Source organism: Alternaria arborescens (genome assembly GCF_004154835.1).
Source record: "Alternaria arborescens strain FERA 675 chromosome Unknown contig_24, whole genome shotgun sequence".
NCBI lineage: Eukaryota > Fungi > Ascomycota > Dothideomycetes > Pleosporales > Pleosporaceae > Alternaria > Alternaria arborescens.
Window position 1 is genome coordinate 255,975 of NW_021167879.1, and position 25,848 is coordinate 281,822.

The 25,848-nt window shown below is 51.1% G+C and overlaps 11 protein-coding genes across 11 annotated transcripts; 5 read left to right on the top strand and 6 right to left on the bottom strand.

Moving 5' to 3' along the window:
• Window positions 1-167: 167 nt before the first annotated feature.
• Window positions 168-2,006, bottom strand: AA0111_g9021 (putative metallocarboxypeptidase; the record flags this gene model as incomplete). Its single annotated transcript, XM_028655534.1, has 1 exon — window positions 168-2,006. The coding sequence occupies one exon, from the start codon at window positions 2,004-2,006 to the stop codon at window positions 168-170; it is 1,839 nt and encodes a 612-aa protein (XP_028503487.1).
• Window positions 2,007-2,402: 396 nt separating this feature from the next.
• Window positions 2,403-6,804, top strand: AA0111_g9022 (hypothetical protein; the record flags this gene model as incomplete). Its single annotated transcript, XM_028655535.1, has 3 exons — window positions 2,403-2,793; window positions 2,855-4,189; window positions 4,238-6,804. 3 exons carry the CDS (start codon window positions 2,403-2,405, stop codon window positions 6,802-6,804), a joined length of 4,293 nt encoding a protein of 1,430 aa, XP_028503486.1.
• Window positions 6,805-7,957: 1,153 nt separating this feature from the next.
• Window positions 7,958-8,599, top strand: AA0111_g9023 (hypothetical protein; the record flags this gene model as incomplete). The annotated part of the gene is made up of 2 exons (XM_028655536.1): window positions 7,958-8,355; window positions 8,413-8,599. 2 exons carry the CDS (start codon window positions 7,958-7,960, stop codon window positions 8,597-8,599), a joined length of 585 nt encoding a protein of 194 aa, XP_028503485.1.
• A 148-nt stretch (window positions 8,600-8,747) lies between these two features.
• Window positions 8,748-9,685, bottom strand: AA0111_g9024 (hypothetical protein; the record flags this gene model as incomplete). The annotated part of the gene is made up of 2 exons (XM_028655537.1): window positions 8,748-9,070; window positions 9,124-9,685. The coding sequence occupies 2 exons, from the start codon at window positions 9,683-9,685 to the stop codon at window positions 8,748-8,750; spliced, it is 885 nt and encodes a 294-aa protein (XP_028503484.1).
• Window positions 9,686-9,973: 288 nt separating this feature from the next.
• AA0111_g9025 (hypothetical protein) lies at window positions 9,974-11,284 on the bottom strand (the record flags this gene model as incomplete). Its single annotated transcript, XM_028655538.1, has 2 exons — window positions 9,974-10,793; window positions 10,848-11,284. 2 exons carry the CDS (start codon window positions 11,282-11,284, stop codon window positions 9,974-9,976), a joined length of 1,257 nt encoding a protein of 418 aa, XP_028503483.1.
• Window positions 11,285-11,671: 387 nt separating this feature from the next.
• Window positions 11,672-12,736, bottom strand: AA0111_g9026 (hypothetical protein; the record flags this gene model as incomplete). The annotated part of the gene is made up of 1 exon (XM_028655539.1): window positions 11,672-12,736. One exon carries the CDS (start codon window positions 12,734-12,736, stop codon window positions 11,672-11,674), a length of 1,065 nt encoding a protein of 354 aa, XP_028503482.1.
• Window positions 12,737-14,136: 1,400 nt separating this feature from the next.
• AA0111_g9027 (hypothetical protein) lies at window positions 14,137-14,528 on the bottom strand (the record flags this gene model as incomplete). Its single annotated transcript, XM_028655540.1, has 2 exons — window positions 14,137-14,378; window positions 14,444-14,528. The coding sequence occupies 2 exons, from the start codon at window positions 14,526-14,528 to the stop codon at window positions 14,137-14,139; spliced, it is 327 nt and encodes a 108-aa protein (XP_028503481.1).
• Window positions 14,529-15,347: 819 nt separating this feature from the next.
• Window positions 15,348-17,195, top strand: AA0111_g9028 (hypothetical protein; the record flags this gene model as incomplete). The annotated part of the gene is made up of 2 exons (XM_028655541.1): window positions 15,348-17,021; window positions 17,073-17,195. The coding sequence occupies 2 exons, from the start codon at window positions 15,348-15,350 to the stop codon at window positions 17,193-17,195; spliced, it is 1,797 nt and encodes a 598-aa protein (XP_028503480.1).
• A 1,095-nt stretch (window positions 17,196-18,290) lies between these two features.
• On the top strand, window positions 18,291-19,586 carry AA0111_g9029 (hypothetical protein; the record flags this gene model as incomplete). Its single annotated transcript, XM_028655542.1, has 1 exon — window positions 18,291-19,586. The coding sequence occupies one exon, from the start codon at window positions 18,291-18,293 to the stop codon at window positions 19,584-19,586; it is 1,296 nt and encodes a 431-aa protein (XP_028503479.1).
• A 195-nt stretch (window positions 19,587-19,781) lies between these two features.
• On the bottom strand, window positions 19,782-21,175 carry AA0111_g9030 (hypothetical protein; the record flags this gene model as incomplete). The annotated part of the gene is made up of 2 exons (XM_028655544.1): window positions 19,782-21,079; window positions 21,139-21,175. 2 exons carry the CDS (start codon window positions 21,173-21,175, stop codon window positions 19,782-19,784), a joined length of 1,335 nt encoding a protein of 444 aa, XP_028503402.1.
• Window positions 21,176-22,986: 1,811 nt separating this feature from the next.
• Window positions 22,987-24,352, top strand: AA0111_g9031 (hypothetical protein; the record flags this gene model as incomplete). Its single annotated transcript, XM_028655545.1, has 2 exons — window positions 22,987-23,401; window positions 23,448-24,352. 2 exons carry the CDS (start codon window positions 22,987-22,989, stop codon window positions 24,350-24,352), a joined length of 1,320 nt encoding a protein of 439 aa, XP_028503436.1.
• Window positions 24,353-25,848: the final 1,496 nt, after the last annotated feature.

Below are 25,848 nucleotides of genomic sequence, written 5' to 3' on the forward strand. Positions count from 1 at the left end.
CCTTTGCGCTTGTGTGAGTTCGTACGAAGTTCGACCGCGCGCTTGCGTTTTCAAGATCTGCATCGGACGCACTACGTACAAAAGCAGTTATGATTCGTCGAGCGTCTCTTCATACTGTACGCAATACGCGTAGGCAAGCTTGGGGGATATATTAAGTCAACTATCAATTATAACTCCATGACCTCAGTCTCGTTTGCTTCTCCATTGTCCTCCATCTTAGGTTTTACAATTTGAGCTGGCTGCTCCTGGGTGATGATACCAACCTCTCCCAGCATAAAGCGGCCAAAGTACAACAACGCGTCTAGCATCTCCTCTCCGGTGGGTATAATGTTTTCTCTAGGAAGCAAAAAACCGTAGCTGCCGGTATCTCTCAACTTAATCTGGTAAGAGTATCTGACCTTGAGCTCGTGGTAGAAAAAGTCCAGTGCACTGCCGCCACTGGACTCGATACGTGGAAGGATGGTCTTCTTCTGGTTGGCGAAGGCAACATTGCCCTCGCATGCAGAGTTGACCTTGTATGTTTGCCCTTTGCGAGACACGCGGATAGCTTTCGCCAGGCCAAGAGCGAGCTCTTCGAGGTCCTCAATTGCTGGGGGCTCCTCATTGCAAGAGTAACTATATGGGTACAGGATCTGTTGAGAGTATGAGTGCAGGTCTAGGAAACCAACAATTTCAACATTGTTGTTGTCAGTCTCGTTCCTCGCCCATTCCGCGAAACGCGCTGATTCTGCGCCTTCGAACGGAGCGCTACCAGGATATGATTCGCTGCAGGGGTTCGATTGCAGAGAAGCGCCGTCCCATTTGAAAGGGTAGCTGCGGTCGAGGTCAATGCCATGGCAGAAACGAAGACTGGTGGGTTGGCGGTTCTTGCGCCATAGACGATCGGTCTCCCAACTGTAGACGTATCCGTCTGGGTTTAGAGTTGGGACGAAGACGAAATCAAAGTCCTCCATGAGACGAGTCATTTCACGGTCCTTGCCGTAAGCGTTGATGAAGCTCCAGGCTAGGTAGTTTACGGTGCTTGTGGATATCCACTCACGCGCGTGGATGCCGCCGGTAATGAGGATCGTCTTCCGCGGCTTGGACGGCTCCTCGTTGTTTGTGGGGTGCACGCCAACACGTAGGGCGGGTATGTCACGGCCTTCGTAGCTTATTCCAATGTTGATTCGGCGGACGTGTGTGGTGAACATGGAAGCCATCAGACTCATCCATGGGTTTATGACGGAGAGTGGCTGGTAGTCTTGGAAGAAGATGTTGCCCTTGCCCGATCGCGAGGACGGCCGGAGGTTTGAAGAGAAGCGATCGTTGTCGGAAGCAGGTGTAGAGTCGGGCGATGGGTAGGAGTTGAAGATTGCCTGTGCGAGGCCGATGTCCTGGAGGAGTGGTGCGTGGGAGTCCTTCAGCGATGCAGGCAGCAGTCCTAACAAGGAAGGCACGACGTCCTTGGATACCCGCAAGTCTGCCCAGTCCTCATTGAACTCCCATACGTCGAGGAAGAGGATGTCTGCCGCATCTGCTAGTGCCGAGGCTTCTTGGGCGGTGCCTATCTTGAACCTCAACACGACATCATCCCTATACTGCGCGACCAGCTTATCGCCCAGCGCATCGCGGCCAGTCTGCGCACTCTGCCCACCCAAGCTCTTTTGATGCTCTGGCAGTCGCCAGATATTGCGTATTATCGCGTCGGAAAGCCGCCGCCACGGTCGTGGGGACGCATTGTGGGTCGAAGCATAGGTTCCTGCATCGTACGGAGACGGCGCTGCGTCGTGCGGGGCGGCCGTTGCCAGCTGTGGCCCGAGAAGCAGCAGACTCAGCAGAGCGCAAACGGGCTGGCGCATTGCGGGGATGGGTGGCCGGGCAAGCGGTGAGCCAACTATGTATGCGATGCTATGGTGGTGGCCAGCAAGCGCCGGGAAGAGGGTGGAGAAGATGTCGTGTGCCTGAGCATAGCATGCCTGGAAGAAACGTGGGAATTGTGGCTGGTGGAGCTTGCGAGGCGCGGCCATTTACGCCAACGCTGCGCTAGGCACTCTCCACTGCGCTGCAGAGAAGACCAGTGCGCTCGTCAGTGCCTTGGTGACAGCTGATCTGCTACCCTTAGGCCTGGTATCCTCCCCCTATACAACATAGCGAGACACTGTGACGTCGACTGCCCTATCCAACACCTACGTGTCCAACGCCGTGCCCAGTTCTCGACCGGCTCCCACATCTCACCTCCCCGACTAATCCTAGCATCACTCCGTCAGCCTTGTGGGCGTGCCGCATCCGAGCCATCCTACAGTCCAAAGAGCCCATAAAGCGACGCCCTTGACTGACCCCCTCAACTGCCCACCCCGCTGTGCCATGTCAAGCACCGTGACGCCCTACTTGCATTCATGAGCTGCTAGTTGGCGCGAGCAGCCATGCCTCTGCGCTCCCTCCGCCCCGGCCGTAGCGAACGAGACCTCAAGCGACGGAGTACCCTCGACCCTGCCGGCTTCTTCAAGCGCGCCGACAAGGACGCGCGCTTCGACAGGTCGGCCGAGAATCTGGACTCAGGCCGAATCGCTGCCTCTGAGGATGGCTACCGTCCAACATCCACCGACATTGCGCGGCCCTCGACAGGCCACGATGATGATGATGACGACTCCCCGCCTTCTCCACCCGTACAGGAACACACTCCCAACACCAAGCGCTTCAGTCTGATGCGCTTCCGCCATGCCTCTGATCCGCAACTCTCCGCCAAGGCAAAGGAACATGCCGCCCGGGACGACGATGCACCGCCCGTCCCTCGCGTGCCCGGTAATCCTGCGCGTACGTATATGGATGCATCCCACATGGCAGAAGGCTGGAGTACTGACGTAGAGCTGCGCAGCGCCCGCAATCATCACCACTGCACCCACCGTAGCCGACCACGAAGACGAGGACAAGACTCCGCCCAAACGGAGCAGGATGCAACAGTTCGCCCTGCGCCGGCGCTCGTTCGATCCGTCCACGTTTGACAAACCGACGACGCTGCGCAAGTCGATGGAGAAGAAGCGGAAGCCACTAGGCTTCAAGAAGAGTCATGGAGACCTCCTGGACGAGAAGGCGCGAGCCTCGACGAGCAGCCAACGCCGCCCCGACGTGCTTGCCGAATCGCGAGAATCTGCGGAAAGCACCACTTCCCTGGCTCCTCCCACCAGGGCATCCGAGTCGTCCAGGTCAGATGGAAGCTCCGGTGGACATATTTCTTTTGAGTCGACCCCACGACCCGCTCACCCGGCCCGCGTTGGCTCTGGACGATTTACCTTTGGCCGTCGAAAACAGCGTGCATCATTATTTCCACTCCCTATGAAAATCGAGCCTCCGCAGTTCCCCGACACAGCGCCTGCTACACCACGCCAGTCCACCGGCGCGAGGAGTTCCGCCTCAATCCATCATTCACCAACCGAAAGTCCCCCATTGACCGCCCGGCGCTTCACCCATGGAGAATCTGGGGCACAGACGCCACCAGTCCCTTCTGCATCGCAAGTTGCTCTAGCTGCTGGTGCTTTGAATTTAGCCTCATCTGGTCCAGGCACTCTCTTTCGCAACGACTCGTACAGGTCAACCCGATCCGCTCGTACCTCGCCAAACAACAATGGTTCAGCTCGCATGGGGCTTAGGGGGCGCTCATCGACCATGGGATCAATGGGCGGGCGGTCGGACGGCGCAGGTTCGCCAACACCACCTGGTGGACCCAGCGGAAGAAACTCTACCTCCACAGCAGGAAGGAGTAGCTTCAGCAATTTGTTCGGCCTGAGTTCAAGATTTCGTCAGAACTCCGAGCCCCATTCACCTAGGCATGCTTCACCTGCTCACGGCCTTTTAGGAAGCTCAGCCTTGTCTTCACACCAAAATTCCATGAATATCAGCCGGGAAGCACTCATATTACCAGATCGCGAAGAGGGTGAAACACCTGGGCGGTATTTGGAAAAAATCGAGGCAAACAACTTCGACAAGAGCGTCGTTGCAAGCTATCTCAGCAAGACTGACGATCCGTTCCTTCTCGCAGTATTACGAAGCTACATGCGAAAATTTGCTTTCTTCGGTGATCCAATCGACATGGCCATCCGCAAATTACTCATGCAGGTTGAACTACCCAAGGAGACGCAGCAAATCGACCGTGTTCTGCAGGGGTTCGCTGATCGGTATCACGAGTGCAACCCCGGCATCTACATTAACACAGGTACGAAGACAGCTTTTTGCATCTATCACCATGGCTGACACACTACAGACAAGGCTTATTTCATATCCTTCTCAATTATCATCCTGCATACAGACGTATTCAACAAAAACAACAAACGCAAAATGCAAAGGCCGGACTACATCAAGAACTCTTCCTGTGATGGCGTCTCGGCTGATGTCTTAGGTTGCTTTTACGACAATATTGTCTATACTCCATTCATCCACATCGAGGACGAGGTCGACCTTAAGAACATCACCTCGAAGAAAAGCAAGAGAACTGCAGTGCTCAAGGGGCCAATGAACGATCCAGCGCGCAAAGCGGCCAAGGAACCCATCGATCCGTACACACTTATCTTTGAAGGAAAATTAGACGCCCTCCGTCCTACGATTCGAGACGTGATGCAACTGGACGATCCTTACAATTACACTGGCACTACTGCGACGCTGGACACCAAGAACGTTTACAAGTTATTCTCCAAATACGGCGTCATACAAATCGTGTCCTCTCGATCAAGACCAGAAGCTTTCATGTCCGATGCTGCCCAAGAGAACCCCTTCGGCACCTCAGTTGGTATCGTCGAAATGCCGGTCACAAAAGTTGGAGTCTTGTGGAGAAAGGACACAAAGAAGAAGAAGGCACGATCGCCTTGGCAAGAATGGGGTGCTGTTCTTACGCGGTCAGGATTGTCTCTTTTCCGAAACTCTACTTGGGCGAAGAACTTGATGAGCCAGCACGATCAACATCTCAAGCGTGGTGAGACTGGCCCAGTCGTATTCCAACCTGCACTTCCCGACTTCAAGCAAGACCACATCATACCCATGGATGGTGCGGTCGCGCTCGTTGACAACACATACAAGAAACATAAGAATGCGTTTGTCATGTTTTCAAAGGCAGGCGAGGAGACGTTTCTGGCCGATAGCGAGAAGGACTTGAACGAATGGCTAGGCGTGCTAAACTATACCGCTGCGTTTGAGACACTCGGCGTTCGATCAAGAGGCATGATCGGTGGGCTGTATGAAGGCCAAAAGAACCGTGGCATGCGACGCCTTGAGTCATCGCATTCTACCAAGACAATACCAACAGCTACTGGCGATGTGACGATACAAAGTGGCAAGATCGACAGCCAGTTTGCAACGCAAATGATGAATGCTCGAAAAGATCTTATGCAAGTGCGCATCACTGAATCTGAGGACAGGCTTACCAATGCTATAAAAGAGCTGGAAGCACGCCTGCGGGATGCGAGACATCTCCAGATTCTTGCACCTATCCAACCAAAAACTCGCGAGCTCGTCATTCATGCTGCGGGCCGGTTGTCAGCAAAGCTGAAATGGATACGCATTGACATTTGGCGGATGAAATGCCACCGTGACATTCTGGCTCAGGAGCTGGAAGATGAGAGGCAAGGCATTGTTGAGCAACAAGCACAGAGTGACCGAGCCTCAGAGCCTACCCAAGCACAGCAGCCACAACTTTCTCCACAGCAGTCGAACAGAACGTCAAAAGTCAGTGGACTCGCGCGGTTGACTTCAAAGACCAGCTCAATGACCAGTGGACCCAAGCAGGTTCCCCTGTCTCCTACTTCATCAGCTCGTCCAGGTACCAAATCTTCTAGAGATACTGATTTTGGTGGAGATGAAACTTTCAAGACACCACCAGAGACGACACAGTCAAGCCCTAAAGACCCTTCAGCACAGTTCCAGGCTTCGCCCATGTTGTTTTGTCCCAGCACATCTGACCGTCGAAGCTCGTTTGCCAGCTCCTCAGCACAGTCTCCAAGGATGTATCCTTCTGACCATAGGCCCTCGATATCGACAACTGGCGACGGCACATTAGGCTCAGATTCTGACTCCGATTCTGATGATGATTCTCGCTACGCTACTCCACCTCCAGGTGAGGTGGGTGACCTGGAACCGAGAACGCCAGAGCCCACACCTTTCGAGGGCACTCAACCGGAATCTGCCGTTGATGTTGACTATGAGCAATCTCTCGCTGCTTTGACAGGGTCGCCTAGATCTCGTACAAAGCAAAGAAGAAGTCTGCATCGCACTCTTCGAGAATCCCGTGGCAGCTCTTCTCACCGCCGCGGCCACAAGGGTAGGGACTCTGCCTCTACGATTACCAGCGAAAGCACAGAAGGTGACGGGGGACTGGCGCGTAGCAAGGGTAGCTTTACCGTCCATGGCAAGAAGGCGTCCGTCATTCAGTTTGGTGGCGATTGGCACAATACCACAGCAGAAGAACGCTTGAAGACAGTAAAACAACTCCAAGAGGCGGCGGAAGCAGTCTCCCCTGATGAGAGGGATGGCAGCGTTTTCAGCCATGGCACGGCGGGGGCGCCCTCTCCCGGGAGCGGCGGTAATGAGCCGCTTTACGTCCGCAAGATGTCTGCAGACACTACAAAGTCGCGACACGTGTCATCCCAGACAATCACGCCTGCAAATTTCCGCGAATCATTCAGAATAGACCAACCTGACTCTGATGGCGAGTCTGACATGAGCGATATTGCGGAGGAAACCCAACGAACCTCAGACGACCAGCCAACGACGAAGGGCCAAAGTCCAATCACCGAACACGTGGAACGACCCATACATAGTCCAAGGACGACCACAGCATAATATTTGCTTCTCTCCCCTCTTTTTCCTTTGCATTTTGGATTTCAAAAGTGAATTTATGGACATACCAGCATCGCTAGAGCGCGTTCGTGTTTCTCCTTTGTCGACTTTACATACTCTTCTACGGAACTTGTACGCACCTTCACACATAGCATGGCGTATGTGGGCATTGAATTGAATTGCGACGGGGGCGCTTCATATGCATAGACGAACTCTCAGGATGGCGTTTCCTCGAGGATAGGATTGGTCGAAGACACAGTGAGGATTTGGGTTAGCGGATATGGTCGATACCAAAGTTGATGCTGCTTGTATGTGGATGATGATATTTCGATAGTGGATGATAATCGAATAAGTGATTGAGATCCCTGTTCTCATCGTTGGAGTGAAGATGTTCCTTCCCCATGACGATGGCGCTAGTGTTGATTGGTCACTAGCCTTGCACGACAGTTTCCTACCACACAAGCGCATCATCCACGATGTAATACAAAACCACATGTCTGCGAGGTTTCTCCTCGCTCACACTCACCAGCTCTCGCACCTCGGCTCAGCGGCATTGAGCAACTCCTGCAAAACTCCCTCCACCCCCTTCTCAAGCCATCCTGCATCCCTCTCGAACAGCCAAGCTATAGTGGCGCACCATATTGCATGAAGAGAAAACTTGCCTGGCTCCGCAAGGCTCTATACAGACCCACCCTCTATTGGACGAAAGAGTGAAGTTTTCGGAGCTCGGCAGCCGCCTTTGGCTTAAGCGACTTGATGTTGCTCGCATCGCGAAGATCTCAAACCTAAAGCGTCGCGAAACTCCAAACCTGACGAACGTGACAGCCCTGTCAGGATTGTCGCAACGCTCTTAGTGATACAGGGACACCCGCGAACGTGTGCCTAATTGCCGTTTACGCGCCTAATACGATACCTCACGATAGCATGATGAGGGCGTTTATAAGAGAGGCGTGATGGCGCGCTGTTTGTTGTCTTTTCTTGGTTATCGATCATCGGTTTCGTTCCAAGTCAGTCTTTACGTTCTACATTCTTTTCCTTGCCCTCCGGTAGGGTATCTTACTGCTTATTAAACGTTCGTTTCTTGCTCTACAGCCAATCACGTATTTTCTATTCTTCTTATATACATAAGACGAGACATTCATATACGGAATCGAAGATGTATACCAACACCATTACTATCCTCACTTTGCTCAGCGGTCTTGCTATCGCCGCTCCGACTGCCAACATCACACCCCGCCAAGGCAACGCGTGCTTCATCATCGGCAACGAAGTCCTCCCTGGCGAAACCGCCGATGTAGTCAACCAAATCCAAGCCGCTGTAACTTGCGATCCCAACGCAAAGACACTCGAAAATGTCCCCGACGTGACTTCTGGCAGTCAGACCTTCTCTAAAATCGACTTCAGCACCTCTGGCCAGACACCTCTACAGTTTGCTACCAGCACTTTCACAACAGCGGTGCCGCTTGCCGACTCCAACCTTGAGGCTTTTCAGGACGCTCTTAATGTCTATCTAGCTACTGAAGCTGGCTTGCGCTCTTCGGGTGGTAACTTTGGGTTAGTCGTTCCTGTACAAACTCAATACGAAACACATACTGACATGATATATCTTAGGTTGATCAAGGCGCCAAAGTTCTTCTTGGAGATGCAAATCAGTAGGATAAACACGGCGAGGGGACAGCCGCCTACGGATGCGGCACAGCAGGTCGATCATCTGAAGGACAAGGTTACGGAGAACGCTGTTCGAGAGGATCAGGCGATTCTGGACCAGGTCGCACAATTGGCTACTCAGCTATCGTAAGGGCGATGGAGGAGTTGTGGTTGGAGTGATGGAAGGAGGAAGAGTGAATGGATCTTCACAGGTCTTAATCAACATTGACCATTATGTATCACATTCGTCAACTAATCAAAATGATACCCATACAACTATCTCACAACTCGCATCTCCTTCATAATTTACTATCCCCACCACCAACCTTCCCCCGCCATCCTGTTAAGGTTGCACCTCCATCCATCTCCACGGCGTTTCCGGTGATATGCGCACTAGCCTTGCTACTCAAGAAGAGCACCAGCCCACCAAAGTCACTAGGTTTGCCGATCCTGCCAGTTGGCTGTCCAGACGTCAACGCATCAGCGTATTTCTCTAAGCCAAAATTCGTCATGCGGCTGGGGAAGACTCCTGGGCAAATGACGTTGACCATGATATTCTTGGGGGCGAGTTTCGAGGCTTGCATTTTGGTTAGATGGATGCATGCGGCTTTGGCTGGACCGTCTGTTCACACTGTCAGCGAGGCAAATAAAGACGTGTTGGAAGGGACAACATACAACTGAATGTGCCAGTCCCTGGTTTACTCAATCCACCTCCCTCTCCGGTCGTAACATCCACAGTCGTGATACCAGCCATACTGGCGATATTGATGACTCTGGAGGGATTGTGCATATCAGCCCCCTTGGTCAACAATTCCTCACACTCCACCGTCATGTAAAATATGCTCTTCACATTCAGTGCATACAATTTGTCCCACGCATGCTCTGGATAGTTGTAGTAATCGTCTCCCCAACTCGCCCCCGTATTGTTGACCAACACCGTCAACCTATCCGTCTGCTTCTTCAACTCTTCACAAAGACCCAGGCATCCGGCTTTGTCCTTCAGGTCCGCGACGATATAGGAGCAGCGACCTGGGCCGAGCGCGTTGAGGCGGTCAGTGGTAGAGCGCAGTTCGGATTCTTTGCGTGAGGCGATGAAGACGCGGGCGCCGTTTTGGACGAAGGCTTGTGCAGCCATTTCCCCGAGGCCAGTTGCGCCGCCCGTTACGAGGACGACATGTTCGGTGAAGGAGAAGAGCGTGGTGGCGCGTAGGTCGTCTTTCGAGGCCGCGTGCGTCATCTTGGGGGTGGTATGAGATGTTACACGGTGGTTGTGGGAGTGGGTTAGGTGCAATTGAGGTCAACGGAGTATATGTGAGCTTCAAGGGGGTATGTGTATATGCGTAAGCATGCGCGGACGCGTAACGATCGATTCAGCCATGTCGGTAGAGCCCTAGTGGAGAGATGGTGTGAACCTCGGCATCTTGGAGATACTATGCGGGGTGCTAGCGCGTCGCACCGACTCCACCTTGAACATTTGACATGTTTGCCGTTGAATTACATTGCCGATGGCTTGTGTAGCGCGACTTTAACTTGTCCATCGTACTACCCTGGGAACAGATCCCTCATTTCCCGTTCCACGCTCAGCTCTTAGCTCATGCAACTTCTCTACCGGGTTCTCTGGGCTCTCGGAATCGTACTTGATCGCATCTTCTAGATAACCGATAGCGGCGTCTACGTCTCCGAGTGCTTTGCAAACGACATGCGCCTTGAAGCTCATCAAGAACTTTTGCTTGCGAACCGGTATCTGCACTGCGTTCGAAGTAATAGACTCTTCTTGCGCACAAAAGGGCTTATCTGACAGGAAGCTAATCATCTCCTCGGCAACCTTGCGCGCCTCTTGTAGCAATGCCACACTGTCCGATGCATCCGCTACCTCTAGTCCTTTAGGACCAAAGGTACCTGCGAGATGACATAGAACCTCGACTAGATCCGCAGCGGTTGTGCAAGTTGCGGACCAGAGCATGAGAACCGTGTCTTCTGTAGACGGGCTAAGGAAACCTCCATAGTTGCTGCGAATGCAGTCCAATTGGCAATCATAGACTAGGCGGGCGTACTTACAGACCATCTTGTATTGTATAACTGTGTTCTCTGGGGTATCGCTATTCACGTTCCGCCTGAACATGTCAATCTTGAGTAGATAATATCCGGCACTCCCTTGTCGCTGCCAGTGCTCCCTCAAGTCCGCTGTCAGGAGTGGAGGTATCGCGTTGTTGGTGCTGACAGCAAGAAATTTCTGACGGAGAATGGGATTCTCTAGCCAAGGGCCCACGAGGATCTCCAGGGCTCTGTCTTTGGAATAGGAGAATGTTTCCAGAAGTGTGAACGTGAGAGACGTATCGAGCAGGCTAATAGAGGTTAATAAATGCATAGAGTGTACAATGTGTACTAAATGCACTCACGAAGCTGACCGTATTCTGGCGATCTGTGTCAATTGCATCATGCTTGTGGCTGGCATCAAGCAGTATGGAGTGCTCTCTGCTAGCAGCCTGCTTCGAAATACGCAGCTGTCCCATTCCATAGCAACGGGAAATCTGGAGCAATCTTTTTTGATAGCTCCGGAGCGGGACTGTAATTGCGAAATGAGAGGCAAGTGGTAAACTTGTTCATCGAGTATGGAATTGCCGAAACGCGAATAATTAGTCTTGACCACCACGCACAATTGACTGCTCAGAAACTTCAACACTTCTGTATTGATATGTCGGTTCAGAGTGAGCAGCTTGCATATTGGCGAGGACGGTGCGACATCTTTGGTGGCTGTTTCCGATGGAATGTAGGTGAGAAGCTCGTGGTAAATTTGCTCACGAATGGTGATTGGAACAGTCAGAAGGGTCCGCATGGTTGAAGTAGAGTACAGGTTTGAAATGGGTAAAAAGGTTCCGTCTCTCATGAGCGGAGAAGATGAACAATGTAGTTTCTTTAGTATCTACGATTGCGACTAGGCAGCTGCGCTGCCGTCTACGAATGAGAGACGATAGGAAAAAGCGGGCCTTATGTAGTTTCTTAAGTTAGGCCACCACAGTCCAGCGTGGTCCCCACCATAAACTTAGGTAGTTCATAACCACTTAAGCTGCACTACTCAGTGATATGCTACATATCATACCTACCTCGGAAGGTATGGTATCATATCTATCTGAATACAGATGCAATGTTATAGCGCGGCAAGTACTGTTGGTGGTCCAGCTTGAAAGCAAGCTTTTGTTGGCTTAACAATGTCTTGATATTTTCACAACTGTAGACTACCATACTCGGCTGTAGCATAGTCTTTCCCTGAACGAGAGACAGAAAAATCATTGCTAGTTTGGCTAGACTTGTGGAGACTGACATCAAAGACACCAGGCACAACCATCGGCCTCTTGAAATGCACTTCCATCCACAACGATGTATCTAGCAGGAATGTTGAGCCTCCCAAATTTGGCACACGCTGCAGAGCTTTGGCGACGACGTGATTTCCGTGCGCTATCTTTCCTGGTAAACCGAAAACCTTCGCAGCCAACCCTGACAGGTGTATGAAGTTATAGTCTTTGCAAATTGCAGCCCATCTCAGCGGATCGTCCACGGACAGCGATACCTGCGTGGTGCTTTCGAACAAAGGGGTTGTCACCATGCTAGGCGTTGTCTCATCAGAATTTTGTGAAACCTTCTTGGGTTGTACTTTGCCGAACTCTAGCATGGTGAAGATTTGGCGAAATATGGTATCCACAGTCCCATCGCTCCTCCCTGTGGGAATATTGATCATGACCTCCAAATCCCACTCGATACCTCGTTTTGCTTGTCTTGGGTTTTTGTGTACTATAGCCTTCAAATTAGCTGACCTCATACCCACAAACGTCGCTACGTGGCATAGATCCTGGCGTAGTATCTCGAACCTGTTGCGGACGTTGACGGCACCCAGGGGACTGATTGGACACCAGGGGCTTGCGAGGAGGAGAAGCATCGCGGGCTCAGTCATAGCGGACAGAAAAAGCATGAGTTGAGCTGGTGGAATCCTTGATCCTGCGCCAATTCCTTGTCCAACTGCTAGTTGATATCGAGCGACGTCTTCCGCATCTATGATGAAAGGCGAGTCGAGCTCTAGTCCGGAAGACTTTACGCGCGGAAATCCGGGTATCGCATACAAAATAGGTTTCACGATCATCGCCATGATAGCCAGGATGATCTCCCCCATTCGGAGTGAGGCTGGGGAAAAGGATAGAGTGACTTTCCTAGGGCTGGACAGCAAAGGAGTCAGGCGATACCCAAACGAGACGAGCACGCCGAACAGCATGCCGGCCACAAGCATCAGCATCATGGTTCAATATATTTGTAATGGGATTGATGCTGAAAGGTTCGTGTGGAGATGATTCAGGTGTGGCAGGAGCCACCTGGGCACTTGTGTCGCTAGCGGCACTATGATGTCATCGCTAGGTAGCGTGAAAGTCAAACGCGACAGCTCCCAGCCTCCTGCATACCAATCACAAGGAACATACTCCATCGTCGCGCCATAGGGGTAACATCTCTCAGCAATAATCCACAACGAGCGACTTCGACCGTTTGCTTAATCTCTTCGATCCAGTTCTCTCCAGCCACAGCTCATCCGTCCGCGCAAGCCCCATGATGGCACATCTCCTCCGGCACTTCCGATGTCCACAGTCTGGGCATTTGTTCCTAACCTCAGTAAACGACCATATTTGTTCACCTGGTGAGGTCAGCAGATGGTTTCACATAAGATGAAGATGACATGCAGTGATGACAGCGCCAGCTATACGCGGTATCTGAAGCTGTACTGCTTGTAAAGTTTCCCATCATACGCATGCAACTTTCCTCAATGTTTGAGGGGGCTGGGTACCTGGGTCGCGTTGATTCTGAAGAAACGGTGGTGCGGTTGAGAGAAGTATGTCTGATTTGTGCAGTCGTCGCACAGGAATTTCAAAGCGCTACGAGCTTTGGGGAGTTTGTATCTTGAGTGTATGTGTGCTGGTTACTCATATTACACCGCTTATATACGGACATAGTTTAGAGTTCTGGAAGCGTGGCGTAGTTTGAGTTGATTGCTTACGTTGCTTAGCGTAGTTGCTATGGCATTCACAGATCATAGCCAACAAAAGTTGTAAACGATGGACGATCTATCCCCCATTATGTTTCGCTCATCTGGAGCATGACAGGCTATCAAGATGCGCTTTACCATACATGAAAGGAAGAACAAGAGTAAAGGTGAAGCTACGGCTTCGACGTATGATTTCCTGAATAGAGCTCTGAAGGCCCGTACTCAGAAGTATTACCTGGCATCTCTGCAGGGCTTTGACCGCAGCTTTTTGTCTGGTGGTGCCAATCATCAGCCATTTCAAAGACCTGTAGAGGGTACGCATTCGTCTGGGTGTGCTCAGATTTTCCGTCTTGATATGTGAGATTTGTAGGCTGGAAAGGATGTTCGTCTTGTCCTGAATCGGCTCCAGTATATCGCATTCTGTCATTCTTCTGTCTCCTTTTTGATAGAAACCACAATAGCACTGCAAGTAGTGCTAAGCCAACAATCGGCCCTAACACTGCGCCAGCGATCCAGGTTTTGTTCCAAGAATTCGAATCTTGAGGTAAGGGTGTATTGGTCGCTGTTGCGGATGAGGTCGCGCTTGCCATTGCGTTGCTCGGAACGGTCGACGATGCTGATGCGGACCCTGAAGAGCCTGTGCTTCACTTTAGACCAGACTTGCTTTAGCACATGAGGGACTTACTGCTCAGCTGGGCTGTGACTGTATTGATAATAGTAGATGGTTGCGGAGGGCCGTTGATGTAGAATCCTGAAGACGAAATCTGCTCTGGATACGGATCGTCCGGCCCAACTGGTGCGCCAGCAGGTGTGAAGCGCAATACCCAATAATCATTTGCTACGAGTGCTGCAAATGGTATGTTTACGTCCCACTGGTATGATGAGTCAGTGGTGATGTCGATGCTACCTATATCAAATGTCAAACCAGTCGCTACATCATGATAGCTCTTATGACTGAGAGGTGTCGCTTACCAGCGATCTTGAAGTTGTACCTAGCATCTTCAAAACTCGTAACCCAGAGATCGAGCTTCTTGACGTCGCATGAAGTACAGTACATATTGAAAGCTTCTTGCAGTCCTGATTTCCAACGAATGGTGAATGGAGCACCGCTTTGCAAACTTGTAGATCCATCAGGAGTCGCGGGAGCAGTCCAGCTGTCCTGTACGGTTTGACACCATGCAATAGAGGATATGATAGTAGACCAAAAGACTAGAGACAAACAGCGAACCATTTTTGTAGAGTGTACGAACACTTGAGATATCTCGTTTGGTATGTAAGAAGCATGCAAAGAAGCTTATCTTTAGTGCTGCGGTGATCATTCAGAAGCGTTGTTCCTGAGCGCCAGCAAGAAGAGACCATGCATTTGCATCAGGGGTTGATAATGCACATGAGAGAATGCCGAAGGATCGGAATTGCAAGGATTATACATGGCTGGGGTGTTGTGATAGAGACGCCTCGACCAATGAGCACGACGCGAAATAGACAACGCCGCAACTTTGCAGTGGTCAAAACACGCCAGTTACGCGCTGTGTGTGGCACTCTGAAAGCTCAAACCAGGGAACGATACTCCAGTCTGTGATACTATGAAGTCAATCTGTTGGTATCGTTGTTGAGGACTAATAGTTCACTCATCTAGAGCATTGACGGTCTTCAACGTGGTTGAGAGGGGAAGGTGGGAAATAAGCCCCCAGAATAATTTGCGGCACAGTTGCGAAAGCCTTCTTCGTCTTAATGTGAAACGATCCAAGCGCTATAACAGGATGGCAAGCTGTAAGTTGCTGCGGCAGTGCGCGTGTGAAATTTCCGCTCAACTCGTCTCCTCGTCTCCCTGAGCGCCTCCGTCGTGTTCCCCTGCCGGAATCTTAGGGACTCAACCATGTTTTTCAGAAGATGGAAATGGAGTCTGGCCGTCATCGCTACCATTCTTTTCCTTGTAACAATATCCTCTTTTTCAGCTCAGCTTACACCTTCGAGAACATCCATTCTTCCGCTAGAACACCACGATCAAGCACCCCCTTCGCCGCCGAAGCCACAACAAATTCCAACTGGAAATTCTCAAAGCTCGCATGCGTGCCCAGCGATACCGCCTAACCCAGTTGTGACTCCAAATACTGGCGCTCGATTTGATTGGAGAGCGATTCCGAGTCACCACCCGGTCGACCACTATGTGCAACTATCATCGCATAAGCCTTCGCTTAGAGAAGCTGTTCAACGACCTCCCAATCCAGCGGCATTGGACGCGAAAAAGATTGCCTTTCGCCGAGAGGCTGTCAAACAGACTTTCCAGAGGAGTTGGAGATCTTACAAGGAGCGTGCATGGATGAGAGATGAGCTTGCACCTATCTCGGGTCAACCTCGAACCACTCAATTCGGTGGCTGGGGAGCCACCTTGGTTGACTCATTGGATACGTTATGGATTCTCGACATGAAAGATGAGTTTGCAGAAGCTGTCGAAGCAGCGCTCCAGATTGATTTCAAACCAAGTGATGATCGCGAAAGCGAGATCAACATGTTTGAGATCATCATACGCTATCTTGGAGGCTTCATAGGCGCCTACGACGTGTCCGGTTGTCATGACGCCCGCCTTCTGAACAAAGCACTCGAAGTGGCGAATATGGCATATGCGACATTCGATACATCGAATCGTATGCCTGTCTCGAGATGGAAACCAGGGAAAGCAGCGGATGGAGAAGAGCAACTGCCAGCACTATCAGTGCTCATAGCTGAAGCAGCATCTGCTAGCGTAGAGTTCACTCGTCTCTCTCAGATTACTGGGGATATGAGATATTTCGACGCCATCTCCAGAGTTACGAACGTCCTGGACGAGCAACAAGGATCCACCAAACTTCCTGGCATGTGGCCGATCAGCGTGGATATGAGGACGCCAAACTTAACCTTTGATGCTTTTTTTGGGCTGGGTGCCATGGCCGATTCAGCATTTGAGTATCTGCCAAAGATGCATCAATTGCTCAACGGATTCGATCCAGCTGACCAGTATCGCAGAATGTACGAATACGCGATGGACACCGCGATCACGTACACCATGTTTCGGCCAATGGTGGAAGACAAAGCCGATATTCTGATCGCTACTGCTAAACACGATGGTCCTGACGGGCAGAGAGATGACACTGGGCAGCATCTGGTATGTTACGCGGGAGGTATGCTGGCGCTTGGAGGGCGGCTCTTCGACAATCAAACTCATTTCAACGTGGGCCGAAAGATCTCTGATGGCTGTGTGTGGACGTACAAGAAAGCGCCAAACGGAATCATGCCTGAGGTCTTCTCCATGACGCCTTGCCCATCGCAGTCGGAATGCGATTACATACCGGGCGCTGCTCCGTTCAGTGCCGTGCATGACGGTCGTTATATCCTTCGACCGGAAGCAATCGAGTCGGTCTTCTACATGTTTCGGCTCACTGGAGAGACCAAGTATCAGGACATCGCGTGGGATATGTTCAGGGCCATCGAAGCAAACACCAAAACTGAGTTCGGTAGTGCCGCACTTCAGGACATCATGAAGACTCCACCAGAGAAGAGTGACAGCATGGAGGTAAGTCTCGAATACCTAACGCGCGTGAGACAATCACTGACATCTCCGCAGAGCTTCTGGCTTGCTGAAACTCTGAAATACTTCTATCTTATCTTTAGTGATCACGACGAGATTAGCTTGGACGACTTCGTGTTCAATACTGAGGCGCATCCGTTCCGGATACCTTACCGATGATGACGCGATGGCGCGAGGCTCAAGGGAAGTTCAAGATGTTCGTTGGGATATAAAAGACTGGGTTACACACGACGGTACGCGACTGCGCGATGTACATCATGACAAGGACAAAGATATCAATCCTGGAATGTATCCCGTTTGTGCAGCGTTATCGACGTGCCGTGAAGAACTGTGGTGGCTGTGAGACATGTTGGCCGGGGTTGACCGGATCCGGGAGCGGGAAGATGCGCCGCGACCAAGCTTTTCCCTGAAGCTTGAGCGCGGATGGCGTTGCTTCGAGCCTTGACCTTCGACACGCACAGGAGACGCGTACGTTCACTTCATAGCGTCAGGCTTGCTGAAAAATCACAAACTCGAGTATTGCGACCTATAATTCCGTGCTAGGTGCCGACTTGCCTTTCCGTTGACTTCTACTCCTCGTTTATAGCGCGACTACGCCAGTTCGTCGGTACTCAACGAACATGATAAGCCTCGGTGTGTCGCTGCCGAGTTCCAATTCCGCTTCTCGATTAGTAGGATGACGAAAGATAGCGACAAAAACGTGACGACGACGGCTAACAACCCTTGTCTGAAACCCGAGGGCTAGCGACCAGCCAATAATCCTACATCTGGGGTCTCCACTGGGGGTCCCCGCGAAAGTCTTCTTCCGCAGTTTAATCGGTATGGGGAGAACGGGTACATAATATGGGGTTGCCACCTAAACAAGTGTGTTCGAGACTGCTGGCCTTTCTCCCTTGTACTACACCTCCTCGCGGTCCACCCATAGGGCCTAGACACTGAGAACCACCCATCAGTCATGGAGAACGACAAAGAGATCGTCGCAAGCGAGCCGGTTCGTAGTGAAGATATAGAGCGTCTACCTACTCACGGTACCTATCTCGACAAAGATGAAGCAACGCATCTCTCAGAGGAGCATCGGCAGTATCTCTTGGAAAGACATGGCACACTTGAGCTCGATCCTATACCCACTATGGGTACGGCCGATCCATACAACTGGCCCCAGTGGAAGGCAAGTCACTACAAACACATCGATTGGACGGCTACTAACGAAGGACGCAGAAAGTGATGAACCTCTTCTTTGTTGCCTTTCACGCCATGATGTGCGCATTTCCTGCTGCAGCAATTATTCCAGCCTACGAGGATATCTCCGAAGACCTGGGTGTTAGCCTCCAAAGAGCATCGTATCTTACCTCTTTGCAAATTGCCATCCTTGGAGGCGCTCCGCTGTTCTGGCGGCCACTCTCTACACGATACGGACGCCGACCTATCTTCATTATATCCTTGATCGGCAGCTTAGTCTTCAATGTTGGCTGCGCGAAGAGCCAAACCTACGCTGCCATGGCAACTTGCCGAGCTTTCCAGAGCTTCTTCATCTCACCCCCGAATGCAATTGGCAGTGCCGTGGTGGTTGAAACGTTCTTCAAGAGGGAGAGAGCGAAGTTCATGGGTATCTGGACGGTCATGATTACCCTTGGTATCCCTCTGGCGCCACTCATCTTCGGCTTTGTTACATACAATGTCGGCTACCGCTGGATCTACTGGATCCTTGCGATCGTGAATGGTGTCCAAGTCATTCTGTACACCCTTTTCGGACCAGAGACGCGTTTCATCCGACACGGCGACGTGCAACATGCGCAATCAGGTTTCGCAGCGTACAAGGAGATGTACTTGAAGTTCCGTCGTATCGACCCTACACCCATCACCCTCTCAGAGTTTATCTCGCCCCTTCGACTGTTCAAGTACCCATGTGTAGTTATTCCGGCTTGCGCATACGCAATGGTATTCCTCTTCGCGTCTGTTCTCGCAACGGTTGAAATTCCGCAACTCTTCGGGGAGAAGTTCCACTTCAACGCCCAACAAATCGGCCTACAGTTCCTTGGCGTCATCGTCGGCACCGTTATCGGCGAGCAAATCGGCGGACACTCCAGTGACCTCTGGATGCGATGGCGTGCAAAGAAGATGGCTCCCCTCCGGCCTGCTCCAGAGTTCCGCCTTTGGCTGAGTTACTTTGGTATTCTTCTCACCATTTGCGGTGTGGTCGTGTTCCTCGTGCGCATCGAGCAGGCCCCTGACCTACACTGGAACGTAACCCCCATTGTTGGTGCCGGTATAGGTGCAGCAGGCAACCAGATTGTTACCACAGTTCTGATCACATACGCTGTAGATTGTTATCCTGAAGAAGCTGGTAGCATTGGCGTGTTCGTTACTTTTGTGAGGCAAATTTGGGGCTTTCTCGGTCCGTTCTGGTTCCCTCCCATGTTTGAGAATGTGGGAATTGCGAACAGTGCTGGCATTGTTGCGGCATTGCTTGTGGGCGTTAGTCTTATCCCGGTCATGTTCACGCATTGGAAGGGCTATACTATGAGGGGTCACATGTCGGAGAGAATGTAGAATCAGCACAAGGCTTTCCCTCGTGTCGATTCCACAGAATTTCCGTACGTCTGAGTAGTGTATCGTCACATCAATGACACCATAGGCATCTTGCCAAGAAAATGCTTGTTGAAACTGGTAGTTCTGTAATGCTTCTGGTTCTTGCATGCAAAAACCGGAACCATTGCGCTAAAATACGAATCCGTGATGACTAGCTCATAACTTCGCTTCCAGTCCTTCCTTCTGGCACAGCTCTTCCGCCTCTGCTACGACATCGACGCCATACACCCGCGCTTGTATATCCGCATCAGCCCACCTGTCCGGCACCTTTCCTGAACCTGCCTTCATCGCTGCGAAGATCTTGTCACGTTCCTCCTTGGCCTTACCCGCTCCGAGATGCATTTCTCTTCCGTTTTCCGCTGCAAGCTCGACGAGTGCCTCCGCCCTTGGTTTTCTTAGCTTCTCATATAGTCGCAGTGCGTGCTCGATGGTCTGTGGTTTCCCGTCGGCGATCCGCTTAGGAGACAGCACAACACCCAGTACAGCACCGTCTTCGATTGCCTGGGCAGCACCTTGTGCCATGTGCGGGAGCGTAGGATGGCAAGCATCACCAACCAACGCGGCTGTACCATGCACCCAGGTGATCAATGGGTCATGGACCCTTAGCTTCCACTCGACGACTTCACCTTCTGGGACTAGATTCAACATGCGATGTATCATGGGACAGAAATCGCCGTAAACTTCCAACATGGCCTTCTTGCTTCCCTTGGTTGTATATTGAGCGTCCGGTGCGCCGGCAAAGCTGATATCGGGCTGTGCGGTGGAGATGTTGTATATTTGCTTATTGTGGATCGGGTAAGCGATGATATGCTTCCTCTCACCGATCCAGCGTGTCACGGTATCGGATTCGATCAACTTGAGTAACTCGGGGTCATTCTCCATTTGGTCGCGGTTCAACATGATTCGATAGGCAGCCTGACCCGAATCGCGAGCAGTGCCAGTGTGACCAAGTTCCTTGAGCATAGCGACGCGTGTAGAGCTTTTTACGCCATCAGCACCGAGAAGAACATCGCATTCGGCTTCTGTTGATTCTCCTTGACCCGAGGATGGCGAAATAGTGAACTTTGGTCTTGCGCCAAAACGCACGTTGGATATGTTGCAACCCAATCTGAACGTGATGCCACTCTCTTTTTTGCAACCCTCGTACAAACCGTTCGCCAAACTAGCTCGGTGACCAACCATGTGTGGATATCCGTACTTCTCCCGGACGTATCCCAGATCTACGTACCCTAGCTCTTTGTCTGTTGTGCCTTCCCGGATGGATGTATTTGCGCATTGGACTGCCTCGTCGCGGATTGGTCCCCAGCAACCTAACTTGTCCAGGATACGAGCCATATTGGGTGCAAGTTGGATACCAGCGCCCACAAACCCCATATTTGTTGCATTCTCATATATTGTGATGTTCTTGTGGCCTGCTTTCGCAAGTGAGAGTGCTGCTGCAAGACCACCCATGCCTAGTATGTTGTTAGATGCTATCAAATTGTATAGAAATGAGACGTCGAAGATATCGTACCTGCTCCAACAATGGCTATCCTTGTGTTTTCCGCCATTCTGGACGTTGTGCCTGTGCCTCCTTTCACTTCTTGGATAGTGCCAACGATGTGGTATAGGATCGGAAGTTGTTGATGGAATGTGATCGTAGTCTGTTGCTGGATGGATATCCTTCGAGAAATAGAGAATCTGCCAAGAGCTCTTAAGACACTCTTCAGCTGCTTCTATATTTCTGCGCACTCGACCTTACTCCAGGTTCTCCACTACTTCCGAGCTCTTTCCCGCGCGTAATGTTCAGCCACCGGAAGAGGTATTAACCGGAAGTCTACGAATCCCCAACGTCTTTCAAGAAAGCAAATACGTCGATAAATGTCGCAACGGCCGGAGCTCGATCGTATCCACTAAGCATGGACGTCGTCGTGAACATATATCGGAGAATCCTTAAGGCCCGATTACACTTGAGATGGAGTCGCTGTGGCCAGCTAACACCCCACAGTGGCGGGGCAACGTTTCGAAGGTTAGCGCATCTTCACCCAGCTTCCTGGCCCCACCGCCGTCATGGACGAGCGATGTTCGGCATATGCGGAGTCACGGAGTGCGGGTGTGCCGACCCTGCATGTTACCATCGCATTGGTCGTGATTGCACGATCTGCGAGTGAGGCTCAAGATAATGCTGTGTTTATCTTTCGTAGCATTTAACGTGATGACGAATTGCCAGAGCGTCGATGGACGGGTCATCACATTGCGATGCTATCTGACAGTATGTATCAAGCAGGACTGCGACTACGCCCGATGAATGCTTCACCGCCGCATTAGAACCACCCTCCACTTGGGACCCACGGGAAGCGCATGCGTTCTGATGCTAGATTGCTCTTCCTCCGCCATGCTCTGCTGCGTATCTTCGCTGCTTCTTCGGAAGCCCACATCGATGATGAGAGTTGCTCATTCTAGATTCGGATACTCCGGATACGCAGCCACAGATGCATTCCTTTTTGGTGCATCAAGTTGTTGCTAACGTGTGATTGGCATTACCGCTGCAATTGCTACAAAGCATAATCAAGCGCCAAACTTAACGGCAGACACTCAAAGCACCCACTTGAACATTTAGTGACACGATCGACTTCATATCGACATTTGGGTTTGCCGATCAAACATCGATGAGTACTGGCACTCTTTTTGAAGCGGCGGTGACGTTCATCAAAGATAACTGATTCATAGCGTCCGACATATAAGAAGCGAGGGTATGGCGCATACGATGCTCTAGCAAAAGGGGGCTGGGAATGTTGCATGTTTCGCGTTCTGGTTACAAGCTACACCAGCCTAGTTAGCTCGTACACAACAGATCGGGAGCGCGACACATAGAGAGCTCTATGTATATCGAGCCGGAAGCCGACTTCAGTCCCGTGGATACGTGATGAGGGGCTGCCATACCCCGCGCTAGCGCCTATCTTCCAATGTGGGGTGACTTCCCGAATATCTCAAGGAGAGACAGAGAATTTCCCACTCTCCACCGATTTCACGAGGGTGGTTGTGAGTTCATCAGCCGTTGCACTGAGAATAGCTGCATGCTCATTGGATCCTGGATCCGGCCATCAGAACAACCACTCATCATTACGTGTTACTAAGTTCGCGTGGAGGAAGAGCGTTCACCCGGAGCTGGCTTCCAACTTCAGAAAGCGAGAGAAAGACCGACGCGGGCATAACGTGACCTTCGGCGTCAGATCAAGCACCTGAAGATAGTAAGCATCGTCGCTGTCATCAGGATTATAGCTTCACGGAAAAAGCTTCTACCTTTTACACCAGCGTTCCCTCGCAAAGAACGTCAGAAGAACAGGGTCGTACACGAATTGACACATAACAACACTCAACCATGGCACGACGAAATTCATTTGACCAAGCATCAGCTGGCTTCCGCGCCCATCTACCGGACCTTAGCAGTCCGCGTTTCACAACAGCGGCAAAACAGAACATCTACGAGTATGTTCAAGATATGCAAGACAACCGTGCTCCACCATGGCTGTACGATCTGACAAAGGTCTGGGAAAAGCTACTGGAAGAGCCATACAAAGGTATCACAAATGACGGAAAAGTAAGGGAAGGTCTCTTCAAGGCACAAGACGAAGGCGCGGATGTGGATGGTGCGGTTAAGAAGGCCGAAGAACTACTCGCCGGTCTGGACGGTGAGCAGAAGAAGAAGGTCTCATATCCAATTAATGCGAGAGAGTGGAGAGCATGGAGTAACCCAGAGTTCCTTCTAAGACCATTTGGGTTGAGGTTGGAAGAAGGTACGCACACAACGCCTAAGTGCTTGGTTGTATGTTGACTCTCTAGTTCCCGAAAGCACTGCACAGTCAATCTTGGCGGTGGTAGAGGCATCTCTTTCACCAGAAGGCTACCAAAAGGCTCTTGCGGCCATGCGTGTAAATCATTTCCTGGGCGAAGTCTGCAAGCTACCCAACATCTTGAACAAGTACTCTTACAACTTTCTGCTGTTCGGCACACCCTCCACCTCGGCTACATCGCCTTGGGGTTGGCTTCTCTACGGCCATCATCTTGACATTTCATGTTTCTACAAAGGAACTCAGGTCATTATGAGCCCCTCATTTACCGGTGCAGAACCGAATATTATCGACGAAGGAGAATGGAAAGGCACCAAGATCTTGCATAAAGAAGGAAGCCTGGGCTGGAAACTCATGCAGAGTCTCAGCCATGAACAACAGCAAAAAGCACAAATCTTTAAGGAAATGAGAGACGAAGGCATGAAGCAAGTTTACGGCAATTCCAACAACGACGAAACCAAACGCGATGAGCTCATTACCGATACTTGGGGTCCAGACGACCAGCGGCACAGATGTGGCGCCTTCCGCGACAATCGTATCGTGCCTTATGAAGGCGTTTTGGTCTCGTCCTTCGACTCCTCCCAACAAGAACTTATACTATCCATATGTCAGGAGTTCCTGTTGTATCATCCAACCAAGGCGCGCCAGCTCAAGCTCGAACAGATCAAGCAACACATCAACGAAACATACTTCTGCTGGATTGGAGGCTTCGGTGAAGACGACGCGTTTTACTTCCGTATCCAGAGCCCGGTCATCTTGGTCGAGTTTGACCATCACTCCGGTGTATTCCTAACAAACAAGGAGCCAGCGAAATACCATACGCATACTATCGTAAGGACACCGAATGCAGGAGACTACGGGCAGGCCATCAGGGAAGGAAATGAGAAACTAGAGTAGGTCACAGGTAGCGAAAAGATCAAACCGACGTGTTAAGGATAGGGCAGGGAGAGCCTGCACCGTACACCTCGGTTGTGAAAACTTCTATACTGAATAGGAAAGAACATAAACAGCTACACGTGTTATGCCGCATTCCCACCTCACCGGCATCCTCCGCTTGAAACGATACAAACTCTTGGATTATCCGAGGCGTCTTCATCTCTACGACCTTCCTCCTACATTAAAAACTTCCACTAGGGCTGTATTTTGTAGGCATGTAGTAGACAACCTAAAAACCATCACCTAGTACATCAGAAATACCAGCTGTCAGCGTGAATTTGTTTTTTGGTTCACCTTGATCCGTCGTGGGTTTCTGTGTGCGCCCTGCTGCGTGTCTTGGTGATCGTAAGTTCGTGTAGAGCGTCCTAGCTTTGTGGGCTACGAGTTTGCTTGTGAGTGAGTTATACGATGTCATCGCGTATGTCAGTAAGTGATTGAATGTGTGTTGGTCTTTCGGCTGTTGCTTATTGACTTTTCCGCTTCTATGAACTTCCAACCTTCCAATCAGTGTGCGCATGCACAGTTCTGATAGTATACCAGATCCACTCATGTTGTAACCCCGATGGATGATCAAATACCACCATATCACCATTCCCGTCTGCTACCCCTGTGCCAGCTATAAAGTTCAAATGCATATCACCAGCCTCCATCAGAATTCCCATTTCCAATATCATCAGCCTTCGCAGATCCCGCTTGACTTCTGCCATATCCAATTTTGGTTTCTCTGCGATCCTGACAGTCGTCTGGGAGCCGCGATCCACCTCAGCGGTGAGTATAGCCACCTGCACATTTTCTTGTGCAGCATATACAGGGTTCATCACCATATGCCACACAGTGCTTGTGTTTTGGAAAAATGGATAATCATCCGGATTCTGAAATCGTCGAGACCGAACGCGGATAAGTGGAGTTCTGGAATTCATTCTGGAGCTGCGCACGACGATGTAGACGGGAACTGTGGCCATGCTCGCGTGTTAGAGGTGAGAGAGTACTTAGGTGCATTCTCTAAAGAGGATGTGCGAGTACATATAGGATGCTGGGTTGCTACTTTACCTGATGATCAACTGCGCATGACTGCAACAGGCTACGTGATGTGCGCGAGACTGAGCTCCTCGATTGAACTAAAGCAATACCTTGGAGTGTTTGACTCTAACGTCTAAAGTGAGAGTGAGAGACAAGACGCTGGCACAACGCTGTCGAGTTACACTGTATTGTATCACTGTAGAACTGTATCTTTTAGACACCTTGCTCCACTGTAGGCAGCTCTATACCGACACAACTACCTTTCTCTGCTGACTGTATGGACTGTCTCACCTGGTCAACCACCCACCATTGCCCAACTTGATTGACATACCAACATGCCATCGACTGTGAACAGTAAGATGTACTCGCCTCACGACAACGATCTACAATCTTCATCCTTCGGCAGTTCCACTTCGATGCATTTTGAGGAACTCGCC